Source organism: Eurosta solidaginis, chromosome 5 (genome assembly GCF_040869045.1).
Source record: "Eurosta solidaginis isolate ZX-2024a chromosome 5, ASM4086904v1, whole genome shotgun sequence".
In the NCBI taxonomy this organism is placed as follows: Eukaryota; Metazoa; Arthropoda; class Insecta; order Diptera; family Tephritidae; genus Eurosta; species Eurosta solidaginis.
In genome coordinates, this window is record NC_090323.1 from 81,005,495 (window position 1) to 81,028,940 (window position 23,446).

At 37.9% G+C, this 23,446-nt stretch overlaps 2 protein-coding genes across 3 annotated transcripts in view; one reads left to right on the plus strand and one right to left on the minus strand.

Moving 5' to 3' along the window:
* P5CS (Delta[1]-pyrroline-5-carboxylate synthase) overlaps positions 1-23,446 on the plus strand; it is a 958,896-nt gene that overhangs the window by 303,429 nt on the left and 632,021 nt on the right. The gene's annotated exons all lie outside the window — the stretch shown is intronic.
* LOC137251936 (GATA zinc finger domain-containing protein 14-like) lies at positions 4,725-8,411 on the minus strand. The gene is made up of 2 exons (XM_067786963.1): positions 7,719-8,411; positions 4,725-6,845 (listed from the first exon to the last, which is right to left on the minus strand). Exon 2 carries the CDS (start codon positions 6,461-6,463, stop codon positions 5,255-5,257), a length of 1,209 nt encoding a protein of 402 aa, XP_067643064.1. The 5' UTR covers positions 6,464-6,845; positions 7,719-8,411; the 3' UTR covers positions 4,725-5,254.

The following is a 23,446-nucleotide window of genomic DNA, read 5'->3' on the forward strand; positions in this document are numbered from 1 at the left end:
AAGCAATTATCCCATATCACGAAGCCTCACCAACGACCTTGCCGCGGCCGCTTTTCCCGCAATAGCTACTGGGAATATGTTCAGCATGACGTTCAGTGCCAAGGTAGGTGTTGTTCTGAGAGTGCCACTGATACCGATCAGCGCCGTCAGTTGCACTGACACTAACATTTTGGAGTGACTCCCCGTGTCCAGTGCTTTCCACCAGACTAGCACCCCATATAACAGAATCGGTTTGACCACCATTTCATAAAGTTAGTGTACTACTCCTGGCGAGAGTCCCCATCTCTTTCCGAAAGCCCCTCTGCAGCAGTACAAGGCAATGGCGGCATTCCTGGCCCGATCTTCCACATTGGGTCTCCAGAACAATTTCTTGTCCAAAACAATCCCCAAATATTTAACCCTATCAGAAAGTACCAACGGTACCCCTCCAATCGAGGGAGTTCTGAAATCGGGCATCTTATATCTCCTTGTAAAAAGAACAAATTCCGTTTTTCCCGGGTTTACCGCCAATCCACATGATTCAGCCCACCTAGCCACAGTATCCAGGTAGCCCTACAGAACATCGCGCACGGTGCCCAGACTAGGATAGCGACGTCATCTGCATAGGCAACCACCCGACAACCATTGGCTTAATTATGGCCCCTCCCCACTCTTCTGCGACAATTCTGCCGCATAGAAGTTTGCTAATAAATTCAACCAGAGCCGCCTCGACTCCTAAACCCACGAGAGCTCTTTCGATTGTCCCCGGTAAGACATTGTTAAAAGCCCCCTCGATGTCTAGAAAGGCACCCAGAGTATACTCTTTGTGTTCTAGGGACCCCTCTATTTGCTTTAAAATCGAACGGAGAGCCCTTTCCGTCGATCTGCCCCTGCAGTACGCCAGCTGTGAAGCCGACAGTAACTCCCGAGGTATCCTTTCCCGTAGGTACAGGTCAATCAACCGCTCAAAAGTCTTAAGAAGAAACGACGAGAGACCGATTGGCCTGAAATTGTTAGGTGGTACTGTGGAGGATCCATATTGGGATCCTATAAAAATGTTCCGCCGCGTCGATCAACGGCAGTTTCAGCCAATCAGAAACTCTCCAAATTGCTTGACTCTAACAATTTTAGTGATGCCAATTGCATCTGATGTATGGTTGCATCTTGGACATTTCCAAAAAGGGTTGCCATCTACAATTTATTTTAATGTATTTTACTTTGGCACTACATCTTCCCCCTTTAGAAAAGAAGAATTTGGTAAGATTAAGTAATTAATCTTGCCACATTCTTCTTTGGGCTTTAGTAATTTGTTGTAATGTTTTGAATGAACGGTGTTAACCCGGGATTCATTCATTCAGAACAGTGCAACTTTTGTAAATATAATGAAAAATTTAAACTATCAAGAAAATTGAATATGCAAAAAAGTTAATGTTCGGAGATTTATAATTAATAGAAATTTTGTTTTAAAATGAACCGGTTTTTTATTCTTATTGTAGGATCTACGTTAGTAAATTTATTTTTACATTTTCATAAAATTGTTTCCTTTAGCCTTCATTGGCGGATTCTTAAAATATATTTGTATATTTATATCTAAGGATTATTTAGTAACTTATATAGACATAAGTACAGGCTAAATTTAATTAATTTTTTGTACTCTATTTTTATGTACAATTTTTTCGTTTTGATTACTTTTCTCACAAATTGTTATATTTGGTCCATCAATATTTTTTACTATGTAGGGACCTTGATATATATTTTTATGTTTATTTCTAGGTTCTGTTTCTACTAAAACTCTATCATTAATTTTAATTTCTAAAGGCTTAGCCGTTTTATCGTATAAATCTTTATTTCTAATCTTATGCTTAATAATCAAATTTTTTGCCATTTTATGCGATTTTTGCATTCTAAACTTAAGCTCTTTTGCGTAATTTTCTACGTTATAGATCGGATCAATTTTCTCTTTTTGCAATTCATGTGGCATTGTAGTTTTTCTGCCAAATATTAATTCAAAGGGAGTAAATTTATTATCAAAAACCGAACTACTTCTAGTATTGTGTAAAAATGTAAAGTATTTTAAATATGTATCCCAATCTGAATACGTTTCATTTAGATATGCACGCAAGTATTCGTTAAAGACTCTATGATTTCTTTCAACAGTACCAACAGTTTCGTGATGTTAGGCTGTTGAGAAATCATGATCAATCTTTAAAAGTTTTGTCAATTCAGAGAATAATTCGTTTTTATATTCCGTTCCTAAATCGGATCTAATAGCTTTCATTGTACCATATGTTAATACAAAGGTTTCAAAAATAGCGCAAGCAATAGTTTTTGCTGATTTATCTGGTACGGCTACTGTTATCAGGTATTTAGAAAAGTCACAAATCATAGTAACAGCGAACTTGTTACCATATTTGGATTCCGGAAGTGGACCTATTGTATCGACAATTACTATGTCAAAGGGTTTGCAGGGGGTCGGAGTCAAAACAAGATTTTCCTTTGTTTTGGGTTTTGCTTTATTTAAAAGGCATTTATTGCAATTTTTGACAAATTTAGCTATGTCACGAGTCATATTTTTCCAATAGTATTTTGTTCTTAATTTGGAATATAATCGTTTTGTACCGCAATGACCGCCTAACAAAGGGTCCTCATGATAAATTGTCATAAGTTTTTGTTTCTGCTCTGTTTCTGTTACAGTTTCTACAGGGTCTGTTAGTATTATTTGTAATGATTTTAAAATTTTATTACCGCTGATTTTAAAATTTGTAATTGAAAATTCTTTGAAAAATATATCATTTTTTGGCCATTCTAACTGCTTAATATTGTGACTGCCGGCTGCTTTTTCAAGCCTCGAAAATAACTCATCTAAATTTGTTTTTCCGTTAGCATTCACAAAATTAAGTAAATTTAATTTTTTATGTTTTAAATGCGCATAAATTTGTATATTGGAGATCTCATTATTCTTATTAAATTGTATAGTCGACTTTATTCGCGGTATCTTTTTTGAAAAATTGTATGAGAATTTGTCATAAACTTGTACTTTAGGCGTTTCGCAAAAAGTATCAGTAAAGTTATCGTCTTTATTTTGTAATTCCTTTTGTTTGGTTTGTGATCGCGTTTGGACTGCTAAAACGTGCTTTGTAGATTCTTTTATTTCGTCTATACTAATGCGTGAAAGAGCATCAGCCACAACGTTAGATTTTCCTTTTATATATTCAATCGTAAATTTATATTCTGACAGTTCTAATCGAATTCTAGAAAGTTTAGAGGAAGGGTCTTTCATGTTAAAAAGATAAACTAGTGGTCTATGATCAGATTTTACTGTGAAATTTGTACCGTAAACATATGGGCGAAAATGCTTTATAGCGAAATGTATTGCTAGGAGTTCTAATTCGATAATTGCTTTTTTCTGCTCTGCTTTATTAAAAGATTTTGACGCGAAACAAATTGGTAAATCGTTATCACCATGCTTTTGGCTTAATATAGCGCCACACCCACTCTTAGAAGCATCTACTGTAATTATAAATTCTTTTGTATTGGTAGTAGTATTGTAGTAGTTGAGGAGACATTAATGCTTGTTTTAGTTTTTCGAAAGCGTTTTCGCACGCTTCGTCCCAAACAAATTCATCTTTTTTCCTATTTAAACGATTTAAAGGCGCTGCCAGTGACGCAAAATTCGGTATAAATCGCCTGTAGTAATTTGCAAATGCGACAAATCGCCTAACCGCATCTTTGTCTTTTGGCTTAGTATACCTTTTAATAGCGTCTATTTTCGAATCATCTGGCAGCAAGCCTTTTGAGGTGCATTTATGGCCTAGAAAAGTTACTTCGGAACGAAGGAAATTGCATTTGTTTGGATTCAGCTTTAAATTAAACTTTCTACAGGTTTCGAAAACTTTTTCTAAATTTTTAAGGTGGTGTGTCTCACTACAACCAATGACGATAACGTCGTCAATATACATAAAAGCCTGATTTGGTGAAATTCCTGAAAATGCTATTGACATCATACGAGAAAATGAGTTTGGTGCAATATTTAACCCGAAAGGTAAAACTTTCCAACGAAAAGCTCCTCGATCTGTACTGAAAGAAGTTACATCTCTAGATTTAGGGTGAAGGGGTATTTGGTGAAAACCAGAAAAAAGATCTAAAGTTGAAAAGTACTTGGCTCTGCCAAGATTATCGAGTATGTCATCAACGCGTGCTAGTGGAAATTTGTCGGCTACAAGCTTTTTATTTACTGCTCTGAAATCTACGCACATACGATACGACTTTTTGCCCGTTGGATCTTTTTTCGGTACCAAAATTAAAGGACTGTTATAGTTTGAAAAACTAGGTTCGATTAAATCATTCTGTAATAGGTTTCCGACTTGTTTATTTATTTCTTCGCGTTGTGTGTATGGCAAACGGTAATTTTTAATATAGACAGGAGTTTTGTCAGTTAGTCTAAGTTTTTGTTCGTAGAATTTATTAAGCGTCATTAAGTCGGTTTTTAGTGCAAAAATATCAGAATATTTCAAACATAAATCAAGTAATTTCTTTTTTGCGTAAGAAGGCATTTGTTTTGCTAAAATTGATTTAAGCTCTTCTACACGTTTTGAGTCGATAGGTGTATCATTTATGCGATAGACATTGAAGTTTTTAATGTCTTCAGTTTGAATATTGAAATCTTTTACATATTTGACCTCTTCGGTGGTGTTGATAACTTTTATTATTGGGTTTTTTGTATCAACGACACATTTTGCTGTGAAAACACCGTTACTAAGTTCCTGAGAATCGACAAAAACTGGACTTGTCGAATTTTTCAAACTAAAAACACGAAAAACTTCGCATCTTGGTGGAATTACAAGACTATTTGTTGAAGTGCTATGCAAAATTGAAATATTTACCTTTTCTGTCCCTTGTCCGAATGTAATTGTGTCATTAGCATAATTGATTATGCATTTGTTCGTTTTTAAGAAGTCTTTCCCTATTATACCGTCCGAAGGAATATTAAAGTTGTCATTGACAACATGAAGAGTCAGAGGAAAAAATGTATTTGACGCGATTATACTTGTATTAACTGTTCCTAGTGTTGTTACCGTGTCTGTTGTTACGCCTGTTATATTTATTACGTTACTATTGTTTACTTCTACATCGTTTGCCAAACTGGAAATTTTTATTAGTGAAATGTCTGCCTGTGAATCTACTAGAAAGGAACATATTTTATGAGAATCGCTACAAGCGACTTCGACGAAATCGGAAAAATTTAAATTTAGACAATATATTGATTGAGAAGTATTTAGTCGAATTGCTCCTGCTCCCTCAGTGTTCGCGCCTGAGGGGCTTCGGCATTTAAAGAACGAACATTGGCTGAATTTCTAGAATTTGAACCCTGACTATTGGAATTTCTGTTATTTCCAGACCGATTATTATTGTTATTGTTGGAATTGCTATTGCCTCTATTATAATTGCGATTATAGCCTCTGTTATAATTGTGATTATTGCCTCTGTTATAGTTGTTATTTCGGAAATTTGTATTAGTGTGTTGCCTATTTGCATTACCGTTAAATCGAAAATTACTATTGTTGTTATATCTGAAATTGCTGTTACCTCTAGAATTTCCACGGAAATTACTATATCTTATCGGATGTGACCGAAACGCTAACACTTGCCGTTCTTTAATTTCCTGTTCTCGCTCTATAATCATTTTCGCTACTACGTCCTTTGAATCTTTGAAGGTTGTTGACGCAAGGATTGATTTCACCATATCTGACCTACTATTTAATCTACAAACGCTAATGGTTTGTTCAACTGCCATCTCATGGGCTTTTGCCTTCGTCATACCTTCAATGATTAGACAGCGCTCTAACGAGTCAGAAAGCTCTTCTACCTGCTTTGAAAATTCTGAAAAATTGTTATTGGTTACTCTTAAGGCTGCAATTTTTCCAGCGACAACTTTCGAGTTGTCTGGCCTAATTTCACTACATAGCGCTTCTTTAATTTGGCTGACTGATTCTATATGCGTTGGTAGTGCTTCGCGAGCTTTGCCTTCGAGCTTGGATTTTAAAAATGCAATAAAATTAGGAGTTAAATCTTCGTTAGAGAATACTTCCATTAATTCAACTTTATTTATAAATGAGCCAAGTGCTAACGGGTCTCCACTATAGTTGTCTCGCATAATCGAGGCACAAGTACTAATAAACGATTTTTTCTCCTCAATTGTGGCCATGGTTGTGACGTTAAGAATCGGAGTTAGAATAGAAAAACTAGAATTTGGAGTTACAGGTTGATTAGCAAAGCCTAAAAAGTCTGCACTCAGGGATAATTTATAATTATGTTCACTTGTTAAGGTATTAGTTGACGATGAACTCGAAGATGAATCAGAATCTGAGTTATTGGAATTTATATCTTGCTCTAAGTTTGTGGATTCTAAATTTTGCTCTGAATTTTCGGGACTTGAATCTGGATTGGAATTTTTAGAAATAACCTTTCCGCTTCTTAGGTCCATACGTGTTGAAACGAATGGACGAAATATTAAAAAAAAATTTTTGTTGCAAGATATGTGGTATTTGTTTATGAAGATTGAATAGAAATTTAAAGGAAATTAAATTGGAACGAGTTGAGTTGAGCTCAAAAGAAAATTATGAAAGTATTCTTAAAGGAAATTTATGAAAATATTTTAAAAGAAATTTGTGAAAGTATGTATTTTTGAAAGCTTTTAGATTATAGTTATAATTATACAATTTGTTAGCGAATACTTATAGCAAAAACGTTAGTTAGTGAATTTTATTGAAATACTAAAGTTAGTGATTAGTTAATGAAAGGATTTAAGAAAATATTTACTTTACGCTTTTGTTGTCCGTAAATCCAAATCCAATGATTGAAATTAGCTGAAAATTTTTCATGCAAAAAGGAAGTTGTAATTGAAATTCACATGCAATTTAAAAGATGTTGAATATTGTTTACGAATATATTTATTGGAATGTAAGAATTTATAATTGTACAGAGTGTGTAAGAATTTGAATCAGAAATATATGGCAAAGTTATAATTTTATTTGAATTTAAATGCAAAGATTATAGAATGGCAACTATGTTTGTACAGGCTTTAAACGGACGCACCGCTTTTATTAAAATTGTTTTTATTTTTATAGATACGGGCGCACCGCATCTTTCCAAAATTGTATTATGAATTTCCTCGGACGCACCGGGGTTTAAAAAAAAATTTACGTCATATTTTTACGCGGACGCACCGCTTACGAAAAGTAAAAAATAATTTTTTTGTATTTTTGTGTTTATGGGGCCCACTGTAGGGCAGAGTGGGACTAAAACTAGAAGCAGTAATTGAAAAATTAAAAAAAAATTGTTTTCTTTGTTTTTGTCCGACCCTGTCCCACAGTGCCTGCCCAAAATCTTACCCATATACCTAAAGTATGTGAAATTCAATTAATTTATGTATTGTATGTATGTAGATTAAAAAAATTTTTTTTTTTTTTTTTTATATAATGAAAAAATTTTGTAATACGTATGGTAAAGAATAATTTGGAAAATTAAGTGAAATAAAATGTGTTTATATTTTAATGAGTATGGTAAGTGGATTAAGAAAAATTTTTTTTTTTTTTTTTTTTAGCTAATTAATTGAAATATGTTCGTAAGTTTTATAATAAGTTCGGAAAATAGTTGAAAATTGAAAAATAGTTATTTAAAAAAATTTAAAAATATTATTTTATAATAATGTAGAAAAATAAAATTTTCGCACACCATACCAATTGATGCTGGATTTGCTTCCTTGTTTGCTGTACCCACTGGTGCTGTTGTTCTGCTGCTGCTGTTGTTAGATGGCGTCTCTTTCCTTTCGCATGTCCTTGTTGTTGATTCACGGTAGTTTGCCGTTATGATGGTGGCGTGGCTAGTGCCGTTATTAAAGTGGCGTGGCTAGTGCCGTTTTTCCACTAAATTTTTTTTGTACAGTTTTTTCAAAAGGTTTAGTTTTTCGAATTATATTATTTCTGCTTCCGATTAGTGTTTATTTTATTATTAAATTCCGAAATTTTCCTATTATTTCCGTTTTTATTAAGTTTTTTGTGTTATTCGTATATATATATTTACTTTAAATGTCTTTCAACTAAAAATTTTTTTTTCACTAGCCACTGCCATAAGCCACAACTACCGCCATATTTGTGCTGATATCTCTTTAATTGAAAATTTTTATTGCATGCTTTTTTTTTTATGAAAATGATTAGATCTTTGTATATTTTATATGTATTAATACGTTCGATAATTCAGTTTTGTTTTGTATTTTTTGATTTTTCCGAGTTTTGTATTTTTTGTGTGAAAATGTTTAAATTTAGTAATTTATTGTAGTTGTTTAAAACTTTTGTATTTTTTTGTAATTTTTCGGTTTTTAAATTTTTTTTTGATTTTAACCTTTTTGTAGGAATTTTTAAATGTTTTGTACTTTTTTTGTAGATTTTTCAAATTTTTATATTTTTTTTGTAATATTTTTTTTTTATGTTTTATACTTTTTTTGTAAATTTTTTTCTGGTTTTAGACTTTTTTGTGAATTTTGATTTTGTAACTTTGGATGTATTGGTTTTTTGTTAATTATAAAAAATTTTCAAATTTTAATTTTAGGTGGGTTTTTCCCACACGTGTTAGGAGGCTTGCCTCCTTTCTGCCGCTCGCCGCATTTCCAGGGCTTCGGCCCACGGTCGCCATGTGGAGGATCCATATTGGGATCCTATAAAAATGTTCCGCCGCGCACTCACTCGGCTGCCACGCGCACACTCACCTTAATTTTTCCTTTCTTCTTTAAATTATTAAAAACAGTTTTTATTCTTTCGTTATATTAACTATATTTTTCTCTACAACTTAGTTCTCCTTCTTTAGAAAAGATGTTTAATATTTTACAGTCTCTTACACAACTTTATTTAATATTTTCAGTCTTTTTACTGTGTTCAACGTACATGTCCTTTTAATCTATCACTTTCTTTGTTCACTTGTTTCCGTTTATAATTCCACGTATTGGTGCAGCTGCAGGTTCACTTAAAAACTGACTAACTGCCGCTAACGCAACTCTGTAGCTAGGCAGCTTTTCATTACGTTGCTTAGCAACGATATTAATGATGGCGTCGAAATAAATCATGGCGTCGATCAACGGCAGTTTCAGCCAATCAGATACTCTCCAAATTGCTCGACTCTAATAATTTTAGTGATGCCAAGTGCATCTGATGTATGGTTGCATCTTGGACATTTCCAAAAAGGGTTGCCATCTACAATTTATTTTAATGTATTTTACTTTGGCACTACAATACATGAGAGCTTCTGCCGGCCTTCGGAATGAAAATAACCCTAACCGTGTGCCAAGACCTCCGGATATAGTTAATCCTGAGGCAGTTAGTATAGATGATGGCTAACCAGCGGCAGGAAATCCCCAAAGACTTTTGAAATTGCGCAGGAATGATTGCATCCGGGCCAGGAGACTTATAGGGCTTGAATGACCTTATGTCCCAGGTTATTTGAATTTCCCGTATTGGAATGGCCAAGACCGCCGACCATGCAGGCGAAGATCTCTGCGCAACGGGGACATCGGGAAGATGATTGTCCAGTAAAAGCTTTAGGGACTCCTCGCTACTCATCGACCAGTCCCCACCATCATCTCTCAGATACCCCAGAGGAGCGGGATTCCTAGAGAATATTTCGCAGATGCTTCGCCATGCATCTCGCTTGGCTATCCTAATTTCATATTTATAAATCCCCAGACTCACCGCATAGAGCTCCCAGTCCGAGGGTAATTTACTCCTCCTGGCTCTGTTGAAGAGAAGCCGAATGGACGCTCTTAGGTTGTCAAGAGAATAAGTTGTCAATGGGCAGGACAGCTGAAAGGCGTTATTGCTTGCCGAGGTGAAGTTTTCCACCAGAACGTCTATCTCAGATTCGGACAGGTCCGAACTAATGGTAAGCGCCGCAGGCAATAGCTCCCCCAGCTTCCTACCATACAAGTCCCAGTTAGTAATTTTAGGGTTCCTAAAAGATATTTTACCGGGACGTCCTTCGTTCACCGAGAACTGAATATATCGGTGATCAGAGAAGGAGTGCTCGTTGAGAATCCTCCAGCCAGATATCCGACCTTCCAGTTCTCTACTAACCAGGGTAAGGTCCAGGACATCCTCCCTTACCACAGTAATAAATGTCGGGTCATTCCCCCTATTACATATACAAAGTCCCTCATCTACAATAAAAGTAAATAAAGACTCACCTCTAGTGTTGGTATCCGAGCTTCCCCAGATGCTATGATGGGCATTAGCATCGGCACCGAAGATCACGCCAACACCTCTTCGCCGTGCTTCAGCGTTGATTTCGCCCAGTATCGCAGGTGGTGGTCCCGCTACGTCCCCGTGGGGCATGTACGCTGAGACCACCCACATTTCATTACTGCCTCGCTCGAGGCAGACCGTGGGTACGTCAGCAATGCTGAAATTAGAGAGAATAAAAGTTTTAATCTCTTTTTTAACAAGCACACAGGATCTAGGCCTACTTGCCTCCCCATGCACCAAGGTGTTGAATTTTCCAGTCCTTAATCCAGAAATCTTACTGCCGTTACTAGTCAGCCACGGTTCCTGGACAAGGACTATATCCACTCCGACTTTTTCAAGGCAGAGCAACAAATTTACGGAAGCCGCCTTAGTGCTGAAGATTGATTTGACGGATTTCCATCAAAACCGCTCTTCTTCCTCACCCCACTCTTCGCGGACTCGTGTTATTCGTGTCCATTCTAAAAAGTCCCCCCTCAAGGCTGCTATCAGGAGCCGATTGTGTAGACGCCCTTCAACGGTCTTGTGGTTATCTATGTTACGCAGAGAGCCCACGCGAGGGTTGACGCATTACCTTATGAGTAATGCGTTCAGAGCCAGACCGGACGCGAAGCGGGACAATTTTCAACCGCACCTACACCACCAACTTAACGGCGACGGAGCCGGAACGTACCCTGAGGCCCGGTACGGTTTAAACGGGACATGGGCAGGTGCAGCATTAGCCTACCAGCCATTTCAGTAGGGTTTCACCCCGACCTACTAAGGTGGCAGAATACCGCACCTACCAGCCCAAAGTCATCAAGTCAAAATTTAATGTCAATAATCAAAAACCCTAAACAATCCAGTTTGTCACCGTTGTGTACCGATCTTGACTCTTAAAGAGTCCTCCCTCCCCTGAGCTCGGCACAATGACTCAGGGGTGCAGGTTTTATCGAGTTGTCCTCTCTAGATCCGCCTTTATCAGTAGAAGCAGGGGCACCTCGTGCAGAACGTGATAACTAATCACGCGTGACATTCGTCACTATGACCGGTCTAAGACTGATAACAGTCCCTGATCCAGAGCCTGGAACCACTTATGATATCCAAGCCAAGCCAAATATCTTAGCCCCCTTCCGTGAATATAACATCAAAGGAGATGAGGATGATTACAAAAAAAAAAAAAAAAAAATCCTGAAATGGATGTGCAATGACTGCAATGGCCAGTATGTAAATATGGTAGATAATTCCGTGAAGAAAATTATGAGTGAGATGATGGAAACCATGAAGGTAGCTATTTAGCAAGTTAACCGAGATAATGAAGAAACACAAAAACAATGACAACAACAACGAGGAAAACAAGCCATCATATGCAAAGAAGGTTGCGGAGAGAAATGAAGAAGTTATTCCTATACAACAAAAAAAAAAAAACAAAGTCAAACAACTGAAGTTACTAAGAAGGCATGCAAAGAAAAATTGAATCCAACAGAAATGAAAGTTGGAATTGAAAATGTTAGAAAAATAAAACATGGTGGCATTGCAATAACCTGCAAGACCAAGGATGTAATTCAGAAAATAAATACTGAAGTTGCAAAGAAGATAGAAAAAGAATATGAAGTTAAGATACCAGAATGGAAGAAACCAAAGTTAAGAATATCAACTGACATTTCGAAGAATGATGGAGGAAGGAAAAGTAAAAATCAACTGGCAGAGCTGTAAGGTTCAGGAGTATTTGGCATTATCGCCGTGCATGAAATGTTATGCGTATGATCATGGAAATGATGTATGTAAGGGCGAAAAAATTTGCGTTAAATGTGGTGGAGAACATCTGGCAAAGGAGTGCAAAGTGTCAGTATTAAAATGTATGAACTGCGTGAAAGCAAACTTACTTATTTAATTGGCGCTTAACCGTCTAAACGGTTATGGCCGTCCAACAAGGCGCGCCAGTCGCTCCTTCGCTCCGCCAACCGGCGCCAATTGGTCACACCAAGGGAGCGGGGGCCACCCTCTACCTCTGCTTCCATTGGCGGGTTCCGATAGAAACACTTTCTTGGCCGGCGCATCATCTTTTATTCACATAACATGGCCTAGCCAGCGCAGCCGTTACGTTTTAATTCGGTGGACTATATTGATGTCTGCGTATAGCTCGTACAGCTCATCATTAAATCTTCTTCGGTACTCGCCATCGCCAACGCGTAGAGGTCCATAAATCTTTCGAAGAACTTTTCTCTCGAACACTCCCAAAGCCGCTTCATCTGCTGTTGTCATGGTCCATGCTTCTGCCCCATATAGCAGGACGGGTACGATAAGTGACTTGTAGAGTATGATTTTCTTTCGCAGAGAGAGGACTTTACTTTTCAATTGCCTAGCTAGTCCAAAGTAGCATTGGCAAGATTGATCTTCGCTGGATTTCAGTGCTGATGTTGTTGCTAGTGTTGATGCAGGTTCCCAAATAAACGTAGTCTTTTACTATTTCGAAATCATGGCTGCCAACAGTAGCGTGGATGCCAAGGCGCGTATGCGCTGACTCTTTGCTTGATGACAGCAGGTACTTCGTTTTGTCCTCATTCACCATTAAACCCATCTTTACCGCTTCTTTTTCCAGTTTGGAGTAAGCAGAACTAACAGCGCGTGTATTTAGGCCGATGATATCAATGTCATCAGCATATGCCAGTAATTGCACGCTTAAATAGTACATTGTTCCAGTGCGGTTAAGTTATGCAACTAGTATAATGGAGCTGATGGTGTTGCTCAACGTCATTTTGCACAGCCGTATAAGTTTTGCGGGGAAACCAAATTCAGACATAGCGGGATATAGGCAGCTCCTTTTCGTGCTGTCGAAGGCGGCTTTAAAGTCGACGAAGAGGTGATGAGTGACGATTCTCTTTTCACTGGTTTTTCCAAGATTCGGCGCATTGTGAAAATCCGTACTTGAATAGCTCCGCAGGCAATCCAACAGCGCCCACGGCCTTGTTGTTTTTCAATCTGGTTATTGCTATTCTAACTTCGTCATAGGCGGGAGGGGGACATATATTCCATCATCATCGATTGCGGGATCGGGTTCTTCATCTCTGCGCGGTGAACTGCTGCCTCCATTTAGGAGAGCAGAGAAGTATTCCCTCCATAATCTAAGCAATCTCTGGACATCAGTTACAAGGTCGCCGTTTTCGTTCCTACAGGAGTTTGCCCCGGTCTTAAAACCTTCCGTCTGTCGCCGTATTTTTTTGTGAAATTTTCGGGCGTTATTCCTGGTAGCTAGCAGCTCAAGCTCCTCGCACTCACGCCTTTCTGCTTCTGCTTTTTTCTTCCTGAAAAAGCGTCTCGCTTCCCTTTTCAACTCACGATAGCGTTCACACACTCCTCTTGTCGCGATCGCTTTTAACGTAGCCCTAAAGGCAGCATCTTTTCTTTCGGTTGCAACGCGGCATTCTTCATCGTACCAGTTGTTTTTTCGTGGCCGCCGGTAACCAATTTTTTCCTCGGCGGCTGTACGAAGTGCTTTGGAGATATGCTCCCACTGCTCCTATATTCCTTCAGGATGAGTTGTGCTCTCAGAGAGCAGGTGTGAAAGTCGAGTTGCGAAATCATTGGCAGTCTGTTGTGATCGAAGCTTTTCGACGTCTAGCTTTCCTTGTGTTTCTTGTTCCTTGGTTTTAGCCGCGTTGAGGCGGGTGCGTATTTTGGCTGCAACGAGATAATGGTCAGAGTCGATGTTGGGTCCTCGGATCGTGCGCACATCTAAAACACTGGAGGCATGCCGTCCGTCTATCACAACGTGGTCGATCTGATTTCGAGTATTTGGATCAGGAGACAGCCATGTAGCTTGATGTATCTTTTTATGCATGAACCTAATGCTGGATATGACCATGTTTCGAGCACCGGCAAAGTCAATCCGCCTCAGTCCGTTAGGAGAAGTTTCATTGTTTAGGCTGAACTTTCCGACTGTAGGGCCAAAAACACCTTCTTTGCCCACCCTGGCGTTAAAGTCGCCAAGCAAGACTTTTATATCATGACGGGGGCAGCGCTCGTATGTGCGTTCTAATTGGTCATAAAAAGTGTCTTTCACCTCATCGTCTTTCTCCTCTGTCGGCGCATGGGCGCAGATGAATGATATATTAAAAAATTTTTCTTTTATTCGGATAGCGGCGAGACGCTCGTCCACAGGCGTGAACGCCAGCACTTGGCGACAAAGTCTCTCTCCCACCACGAATCCGACGCCGAAACTGCGCTTATTCGTATGGCCACTCCAATATATGTCAGAATTTTTGATCTTTCTTCCTTGCTTCGTCCACCGCATTTCTTGGATGGCGGTGATGTCAGATTTTGCTTTGACGAGGACATCAACCAGCCGGGCATCTGCACCAATTCCATTCAGGGAGCGGACGTTCCAGGTGCATGCCCTCAATTCATTGTCCTTCAAACGTTTTACATGGTTGTCATCAATAGGGAGTGTATTTATCCGAGGCTTGTTGTTATATTTCATTGGAGTGTGGTTTCACGTGGCGGGTCTCAAGCCAAGCGCACAACCCGCTCAGCGGGGAGTGAAGGCAAACAGTAGGCTTAATTTTAGTTTGGATTATAACCATAGTATATCAGTATATATGTCCTGTATATCAAAGAAAAATAAGTATTAAAAGAAGGGCAGTTAGGTATGAATGCATATAGCAAATCAGGCAAATCAGGCGCAATGTAGAAGAATTTGATAGGCGTCTAGGGGGACCGAAATAGTTACGCTTGCGGGTGTTTATAAATCTCCAAGTTATAGTAAAGGTGAATTTATTGATGAGTTCTGTTTGATAATGGAAGAGCTGTTAGATAGTAGTAGAAAGGATTGTATTATTGGAGGAGATTTTAATATCGATTGGTTGAAAGAAGATAATTACTATACAAGAAAGTTTAAATCATGTGTTAGGGGAATAGGTATGAAACAAATTGTGTCAAATGCTACTAGAGTGACCCGAGACAGTGAAACCCTGATTGATTTGGTCATAACTGATAACAGGAAATTAGAATGTACAGTATTACAAACGCCAAGGATGTCGGATCATTATATACTTGATATTGATATTGGATGGTTCTTTAACTATTATAAAGATAACCAAACAAAGTTTCTTATGAAGGGAAGTTGATTACCAAGTGGTGTCCAGAGTAGGACAGGATAAGTTAAGAAATGAATAAAGGTTGAGTACTGATTTTGGGTGTAGGTATCAGGTGTTAAAACAAATACTAGCTGAGGGTATACAGCAGGGAAGAAAACCAAATATATGTGTTAAAAGTAGACCGTGTCCATGGTATTCAGCAGACATAAAACCCCATAAAAAACCATAAAAAAATATATGGTGGAAAGGGATATTGCTTATAACAGGTTTCTTCTGTTGAAAGAAACGGGATATGGGCAATTGAAGCGTGGGAACAATATAAGAAAAAAAAAAATAAATAAATTTATTAGCGTCTGGAGAAACGCGAAAACGAAGTATCATGAAGATAGTTTTGAAAAGCTAAAGAAAGATCCGAAGAAACTTTGGAAATATCTGTGGGAGTGGGTTTCTAAACAACATCTTGACCTTTTCTCAGCAACCTTGTGGCACGCGATACGAAGAAGCAACAAAGAGAAACAACAATGATCAAACGAGAAGCAACAGTTAGTTAGTTGACGACGAGAACTCAAACCATAACGACGGCAGAACGACGCGTGTGAAAGTTAACCATCTTAAATATTGGAATTAACTCATATTACATTCAACCATTTGTGAATTTCATTTGTAACTTAATTCTTTATTAAACATTAAACGTTCAAAATTAAACATTAAATAATCTATTTAACTTCGTAAAAAGGATAGTCGTATATCACTAACCCCTTTTTACCCACAATTTGGGGGCTCAACCAGAATCAATTTTTTTTTCTTGGGCGTCGCGCAAACACGCGAAATAGTTTCAATTCTATTGTAAAAACTCGAAATAAATAAAAGTGACTATAAAACTGCAAAAAGTGGCGTTTTGTGCAAGAAAAAACATATTAAACGATTAGAAATTGCAAAATAAGAAGTAAAGTCGATTGCATAAAATTTCTAATAAGAAAGAAATTCGTGGAAATGTTGTGTCTGCAAAAATTTGAATTTGTACGCGAAAAGTTGCGTACAAGCTGCAAACAAAGAATTGTAGCTCTGCACAAATTTGTATTCGAGTCCGAAGGAGACAGATCAAATCGCAAACGTTTACGCGAATTTGAAGGTTTTGAATACGACGAACATGACGACCGCTGCAAGCAAAAGTTTGAATACATCGATGAAAATTTGACAGCCACTGATCTAATATCCATTTGCAACGTGTTGCGTTTGAGCTTCAAAGTAGAGAATGTTGGGCTGCACATTTTTCGGAATTTGCAGAACAAAACGTTGTTGTGTGCTGCGGCAGAGGCTGGGGAAAATGACAACGACGATGACGAAAGCGAAAATGGTGAGAATGGCGACGATGGTAGTGGTGATATGCGTAGTTTTGACGTAACTACAAATGACGCACATTTTGGATTTCCACCACGAACAAGTAGTCAAGTCAAAATCAACGATCGAATAAATAACGAAAGCGACAAACAACTGGAAGCGAATAGCAGAGGCGCAACAACAACAAAACCGTTTGCAGAAGCAGCACAAGTGACACGATTCTCTATCAACTTTCGTGATATTGAAGACTCTGTACGGCAATTTGATGGTAGTGAAAATATTTCTGTTGAGACTTTGCTGCAAGAGTTTGAAGAGACTGCAGTTATGTTAGGGTGGGATGAATTACAAAAATTCATATTTGCTAAAAAATCACTGCGAGGTTTAGCAAAGTTGTTTATTCAAAGCGAAAGAGGTATTACTTCTTGGCAAAAATTTAAATCAGCATTAGCAGAAGAGTTTAAGACTGTTGTAAATAGCGCACAAATACACAAACAACTATGCGAGAAAAAAATGAAAGCAGAAGCGAGTGTGCAAGAATATTTTTTGAGTATGAAGGAATTAGCAATGCGGGGTAATATCGAAGAAAATGCTTTAATGCAATATGTGATTGAAGGTATTAGCGACTTGAATGTAAACAAAGCAGTATTGTACGGTGCACATAGTTTGAAAGAATTTAAAGAAAAAATCAAAATATACGAAACGATGCGAAAGAGTAATAAGAAAAGTGTCGAATGTAAGGTAGAAGCAAAAAGTTCGGTGAAAACCGAAAAAGATAAATTTGTTTGCTACAATTGCGGAATGAAAGGGCACAAGAGTGTAGATTGCAAGCACAAGGGAAAGGGAACGAAATGTTTTCAATGTAAACAATTCGGACACATATCAAAAAATTGCCCAAAAATGAAAATAAAAGTGAAACAAGTAATACGCGATGTCTTTACCCAAAAAATAACATGATGAACAAGTGTGTGGTCATTGAAAATGTTAAATATATGGCTTTGTTTGATACAGGCAGCAAATTTAATATAATTACTGATAAAGTGCATAAGACATTGAATAAACCAGTACTGCAACAAACAAACGTATGTTTGGTAGGTTTCGGTGAAAGAAATATGAATAATAATATCAAACCAATTGGAAAACTTAGTACTGAAATATATGTTGACGATAATGTGTTCAAAGTGAATTTTTTGGTGGTATCTGATAAATATATGGATATTGATGTGGTGATAGGAGAAGAGTTTTGTTTACTAACTGATATTCATATTAATCGTGATGGACTTTTGATAAGAAAGCATAATGAGGACAAAAAAGAAGTGTTTTCCATGATGAATGTCGAGTTCAATGATAATGAGGTGAACATTGATGAAAATGCTAGTGTAAGTGCGAAGCAAAAGGTGCATCTGTTGGTGAGTAATTATAAACCAAATAAATGCAAATCAACAAATGTAGAGATGAACATTGTTTTGAAAGATGAAACTCCCATAGCTTGTAGGCCGCGCAGACTTCCACTTTCAGAACGCTGCAAAGTAGATGAACAAATTGAACAGTGGTTACAGGATGGTATAATCGAAAACTCTAACTCAGAATTCAGTAGCCCTGTAGTGATGGTCAAAAAACGCGACGGCAGCCATCGGTTGTGCATAGATTATAGACAAATTAATAAAGTGATTATTAAAGACCGTTTCCCATTGCCGTTAATAGAAGATCAGTTAGATCGGCTTCAAAATGCGAAAATATTTAGTACCATAGATTTGAAAAACGGGTTTTTTCACGTGTCAGTTTCTGAACCTAGTCGAAAATATAAATATACGGCATTTGTGACGAACAATGGACAATATCAATTTCGTAAAGTGCCATTCGGTTTGTCAAACTCTCCGGGTGTGTTCCAAAGGCACGTTAATGCAATATTCCGTGATTTATCTCGACAGGGAATCGCACTACCCTACATCGACGACATCATTATCCCTGCGCAAAGCGAAGGCGAGGCTTTGTGTAATTTAGAGAAAGTACTAAATCAATGTAGAGACTATGGACTAGTAATCAATCTGAAAAAGTGTAATTTTTTGAAAAAGCGTGTCTAGTTTCTTGGTCACGTAATTGAGGGTCAAAAAATTTACCCATCTCCTTCCAAAATTGACGCTTTGTTTAAGTTTACAATCCCAAAAAATATCAAGCAGTTGCAAAGCTTTTTAGGCCTTGCGGGGTATTTTAGAAAATTCGTTCCTGGGTTTTCTGTCATCGCTAAGCCGCTTACAGATATAACTAAACAAGATCAAAAGTTCGTAATAGGGGAGACGCAAATCGCAGCATTCGACAGACTGAAGAAAGTACTCAGTGAAAAACCGGTACTAGGTATATTTAATCAACAGTATGAGACTGAAGTCCATACCGACGCATCCATAGACGGTTATGGCGCTGTGCTATTCCAAAAATTTCCTCACGATAAGCAATTGCATCCTATATATTTCATGAGCAAGAAAACATCTGACGCAGAACGTAAATACTCAAGCTATGAACTAGAAATTTTAGCTGTAATAGAGGCATTGAAAAAATTTCGTGTGTATTTACTTGGTTTACATTTTAAACTCGTAACTAACTGTAATGCCTTTACGAAAACGTTGGAAAAAAAGATTTAAGCACAAGAGTAGCGCGTTGGATCCTATTCCTTCAAGAATACGACTACCAGGTGGAACATCGCAAGGTTATTCTAATGAGGCACGTAGATGCTTTAAGCCGCTACCCGGTTATGAAGATAAGTGATGTAGATTTACTAAGCTCGTTACGACGCGCTCAACAGCAAGATGAAGAATTAAAAGCTATCACTGAAATTATTCAAGAGAAGAAGACGTACAACGACTATTTCCAAAAGGGAGGTATTCTCCACAAATTGATCGACGACACTGAGGTAGTGGTAGTACCGAAGTGTATGCAACGAGACGTGATTAGACGTGCACACGAGAAGGGCCATTTTGCCGTGAGAAAAACTATAGATCTGATTTGTCGAGAGTTTTTCATTCCAAAGCTGGAAGAAAAAATACGCACGCATATAGCTAACTGTGTTGCTTGCATTGTCTCAAACCGAAAGTTAGGCAAGCAAGAGGGCGAACTTCATCCGCTACACAAGGGTGAAACACCGCTTCATACGTACCATATAGATTTCCTTGGTCCGTTGGAGTCTACCAACAAGTCGTACAAACACATATTTGCCGTTATCGATTCCTTTACAAAATTTTCTTGGCTATATCCTACCAAGTCAACGTCAGCACAAGAAGCAATTAGCCGTTTAAAATTACAGAGTATGACGTTTGGTAACCCAGTTCAGATTTTCTCGGACCGTGGTTCGGCATTTACGTCTGACGATTTTCGAAAATACTGCGAAGACGAAAACATCCAGCATTTCAAAATAACCACTGGGCTTCCACGTGTTAATGGCCAAGTGGAGAGATTGAATGGCGTTATATCAAGCGTTCTATCAAAGCTAAGCAAAGACGATCCAAGAAAGTGGTATAAGTACACTGACAGGGTACAGCAAATCGTTAACTCCACATATAATCGAAGCATCGACATGACTCCATTCGAGTTGTTGACAGGTGTTAAGATGCGAACAAGCGACGACGTTAATATCAAAAATTTAATAGAAGAAGAAATGCGACAAAAATATGTAGATATGAGAGATGAGGCTAGGTAACATGCAAAAAAGCAGATTTTGAATATGCAAGCTGAAAACAAAAAAACATACAACCTTCGACGCAAAAAAGCCCACAAGTATTCCATTGACGACTTGGTGGCAATAAAACGTACGCAATTTGGTGGAGGACTCAAATTAAAAGCTAAATATCTGTGTCCCTACCGTGTTATAAAGGTAAAGCCAAAAGATACCTACGACGTTGTAAAATCTGGTAAAACCGAAGGGCCAAATCAAACATCGACTTGCGCCGAATTTATGAAGCCATGGGTAAATTTCTCTGATGATGACAACGGTGCATTCGAGGGCGAATGCGCAGCAGGATGGCCGAATGTGGGAGTGGGTTTCTAAACAACATCTTGACCTTTTCTCAGCAACCTTGTGGCACGCGATACGAAGAAGCAACAAAGAGAAACAACAATGATCAAACGAGAAGCAACAGTTAGTTAGTTGACGACGAGAACTCAAACCATAACGATGGCAGAACGACGCGTGTGAAAGTTAACCATCTTGAATATTGGAATTAACTCATATTACATTCAACCATTTGTGAATTTCATTTGTAACTTAATTCTTTATTAAACATTAAACGTTCAAAATTAAACATTAAATAATCTATTTAACTTCGTAAAAAGGATAGTCGTATATCACTAACCCCTTTTTACCCACATATCTTAAAACGTTATATAAAGTTGAGTCTAAACCAACGAATAGCTTGATAATTGAAAACGAACAGGTATTTGATGCCTCTGAAATAGCTAATAGATTAAATAAATTTTTTGTCGGTAGTATTGAGGAGAAAGTTCAAAATATACCTAATGTAAATACCTATGAAATGGAAGAGAGAGCCGGATATGCTGCATTATGTGAATTCCCAGAAGTAGATAAGGAATCTATTACAAAAATAGTAACAAACTTAAAAAATACGATTGGCCCTGATGGAATAAGTTGTGATACAATTAAAAAACTGTGGGAAGTGGTGGGTGATGAAGTAACTAGTATTGTACAGGAGTAACTTACACAGAGCCGCACGTATGCCGCATGCACTAAAAACGTCAGTGATTGTGCCTGTCAGGCCCGACGAGAGGGAGGGGGGAATGGGGGGATTCCCCCCGGGCCCGGGGTTTGTCAGGGGGGCCCGCGATTTAGAGATTCTAAGACATATATTTTAATTCAAGAGAGTCTTTAGTTGTTCCATGTGCAAGTTTTAAGCCGAGTTTCAAAAGCAACGAATATTGATAATGATTTTTTGCGTGTGCCTTCGAACAGTGAGGAGACAAGAAAAACATCAAACAAAAATGTATGTTTACATGAATCCGAAATCGTAAAGTTTTCGTGGTGACACTGATGAAGGTTCATCTTCAAAAAGTCTTCCATCAATATCACCAACTCTATATCAAAGTCCAGATTATTTAAACGACTTCGATATCGGTACCGTGAATAATGAGTTTTTGCAATCTAAAGAAGTCAACGAAATAATTCGTCGAGGTCATCAAAAATGTCCTGTTATTTTTCCACGTGATTATCATGACGAGGCATTTCCTACCTCGTTGTTAAACAGAATCTTGCCAAATGGCGAAAAAGTGGAGCATGACTGGTTAGTGTGGAGTGCCAATAGCAATGCATTTTATTGCCTACCATGTCGTCTATTAAGCACCAATACTTTAGATCGACCTAAAATTTGTTGTCCTGGCGGATATTCGAAATTGCAGGTGGTGGAAGAAACTATACGATAAACTTCCAGCACACGAAAGTACTCAAGATCACATTAAATGTTATATTCAATGGCTATCTTTCCAAAATCTAATTCAAAAGGAGGCTACAATTGATAGACTTATCAATGACCAGCTAATTGCTGCAACTCAAAAGTGGAAGGAAATTTTATATAGAATTTTGGACACTATTTTATTTTTGGGTAAAAGATGCCTAGCTTTCAAAGGCGAAAGTATATATCTTGGTGAACGAAACAAAGGACATTTTTGGGCATCTAAGATCTGACAAGCCAATATGATCCGACTTAGAGATCATTTGGAGAAAGTTAGGATTTCACAACAGCAGCACAAACGTTTACAAGTTCACTATCTTTCGCCAGGCATTCGGAACGTGTTTATAGAAATTTGTGCAAAGCACGTGAGGGACACTATATTAGTTCAAGGCAAGAAAGCCAAGTATTTTTCTATTATCGTTGATGCTATGCCTGATGCTAGTCACGTTGACTACGTTCATTTTGAGCTAGCTCCATTTCAATTCGAAAGCAACAAATTTTACAATTCAAGAACGGTTTTTGGCTTTTGTGAATTGTAACCAAAATACTGGTCAGAAAATCGCTGATCTGATTTGCCATACCCTAGGTAAACATGAAATCCCATTAAAAGATTGTCGTGCACAAGGGTACGATAACGGTGCCAATATGAAAGGAGATTACAACGGAGCACTACGTCACATTATCAACAAAAACTCGAATGCTGATTACTCGCCTTGTGCAACCCACAGTCTCAATTTATGTGGTGTTGATGCTGCAGAATGTTGTACGGCTGCAATTACTTTCATCGGAGTTGTACAAAAATGTTTTACTATTTTCAGCAGCACTCCACAACGATGGGACATCCTCAAAAAAGGTGTACCGAGCTCTCTTCGGAGTCTTTCAGACACTAGGTGGTCGGCTAGAATTGTGGCAATCAGACCATTCGCAAACCCTTTTCCAGGATTAACACAAGCGCTAAACGCATTACTTAAGCTAAATTTGACTCCACAAGCATACGTAGATATTACCGGCATTCTAAAGTACATCAACAAGTTCGAATGTATCTTGCTGTCCTCAATTTGGTTCAAAATACTGACTACCATTAATGAAAGAAACGTGGTCCTCCAAGCTAGAGACGCCACCATAGATGTTGAGGTCCGACATCTATATGCCTTATTAGCTGATTTTGAGTTGATCAGGAATCAATGGGAAACAATTTTAAATGAATGCAAAACAGTTGCTATTCAATTGAACATCTCGCCAAAGTTTCCGGACATTCGAAAGAGCAAACCCAAAATACGTTCTGAATATAATTTAAATGAAATGATTACGGATG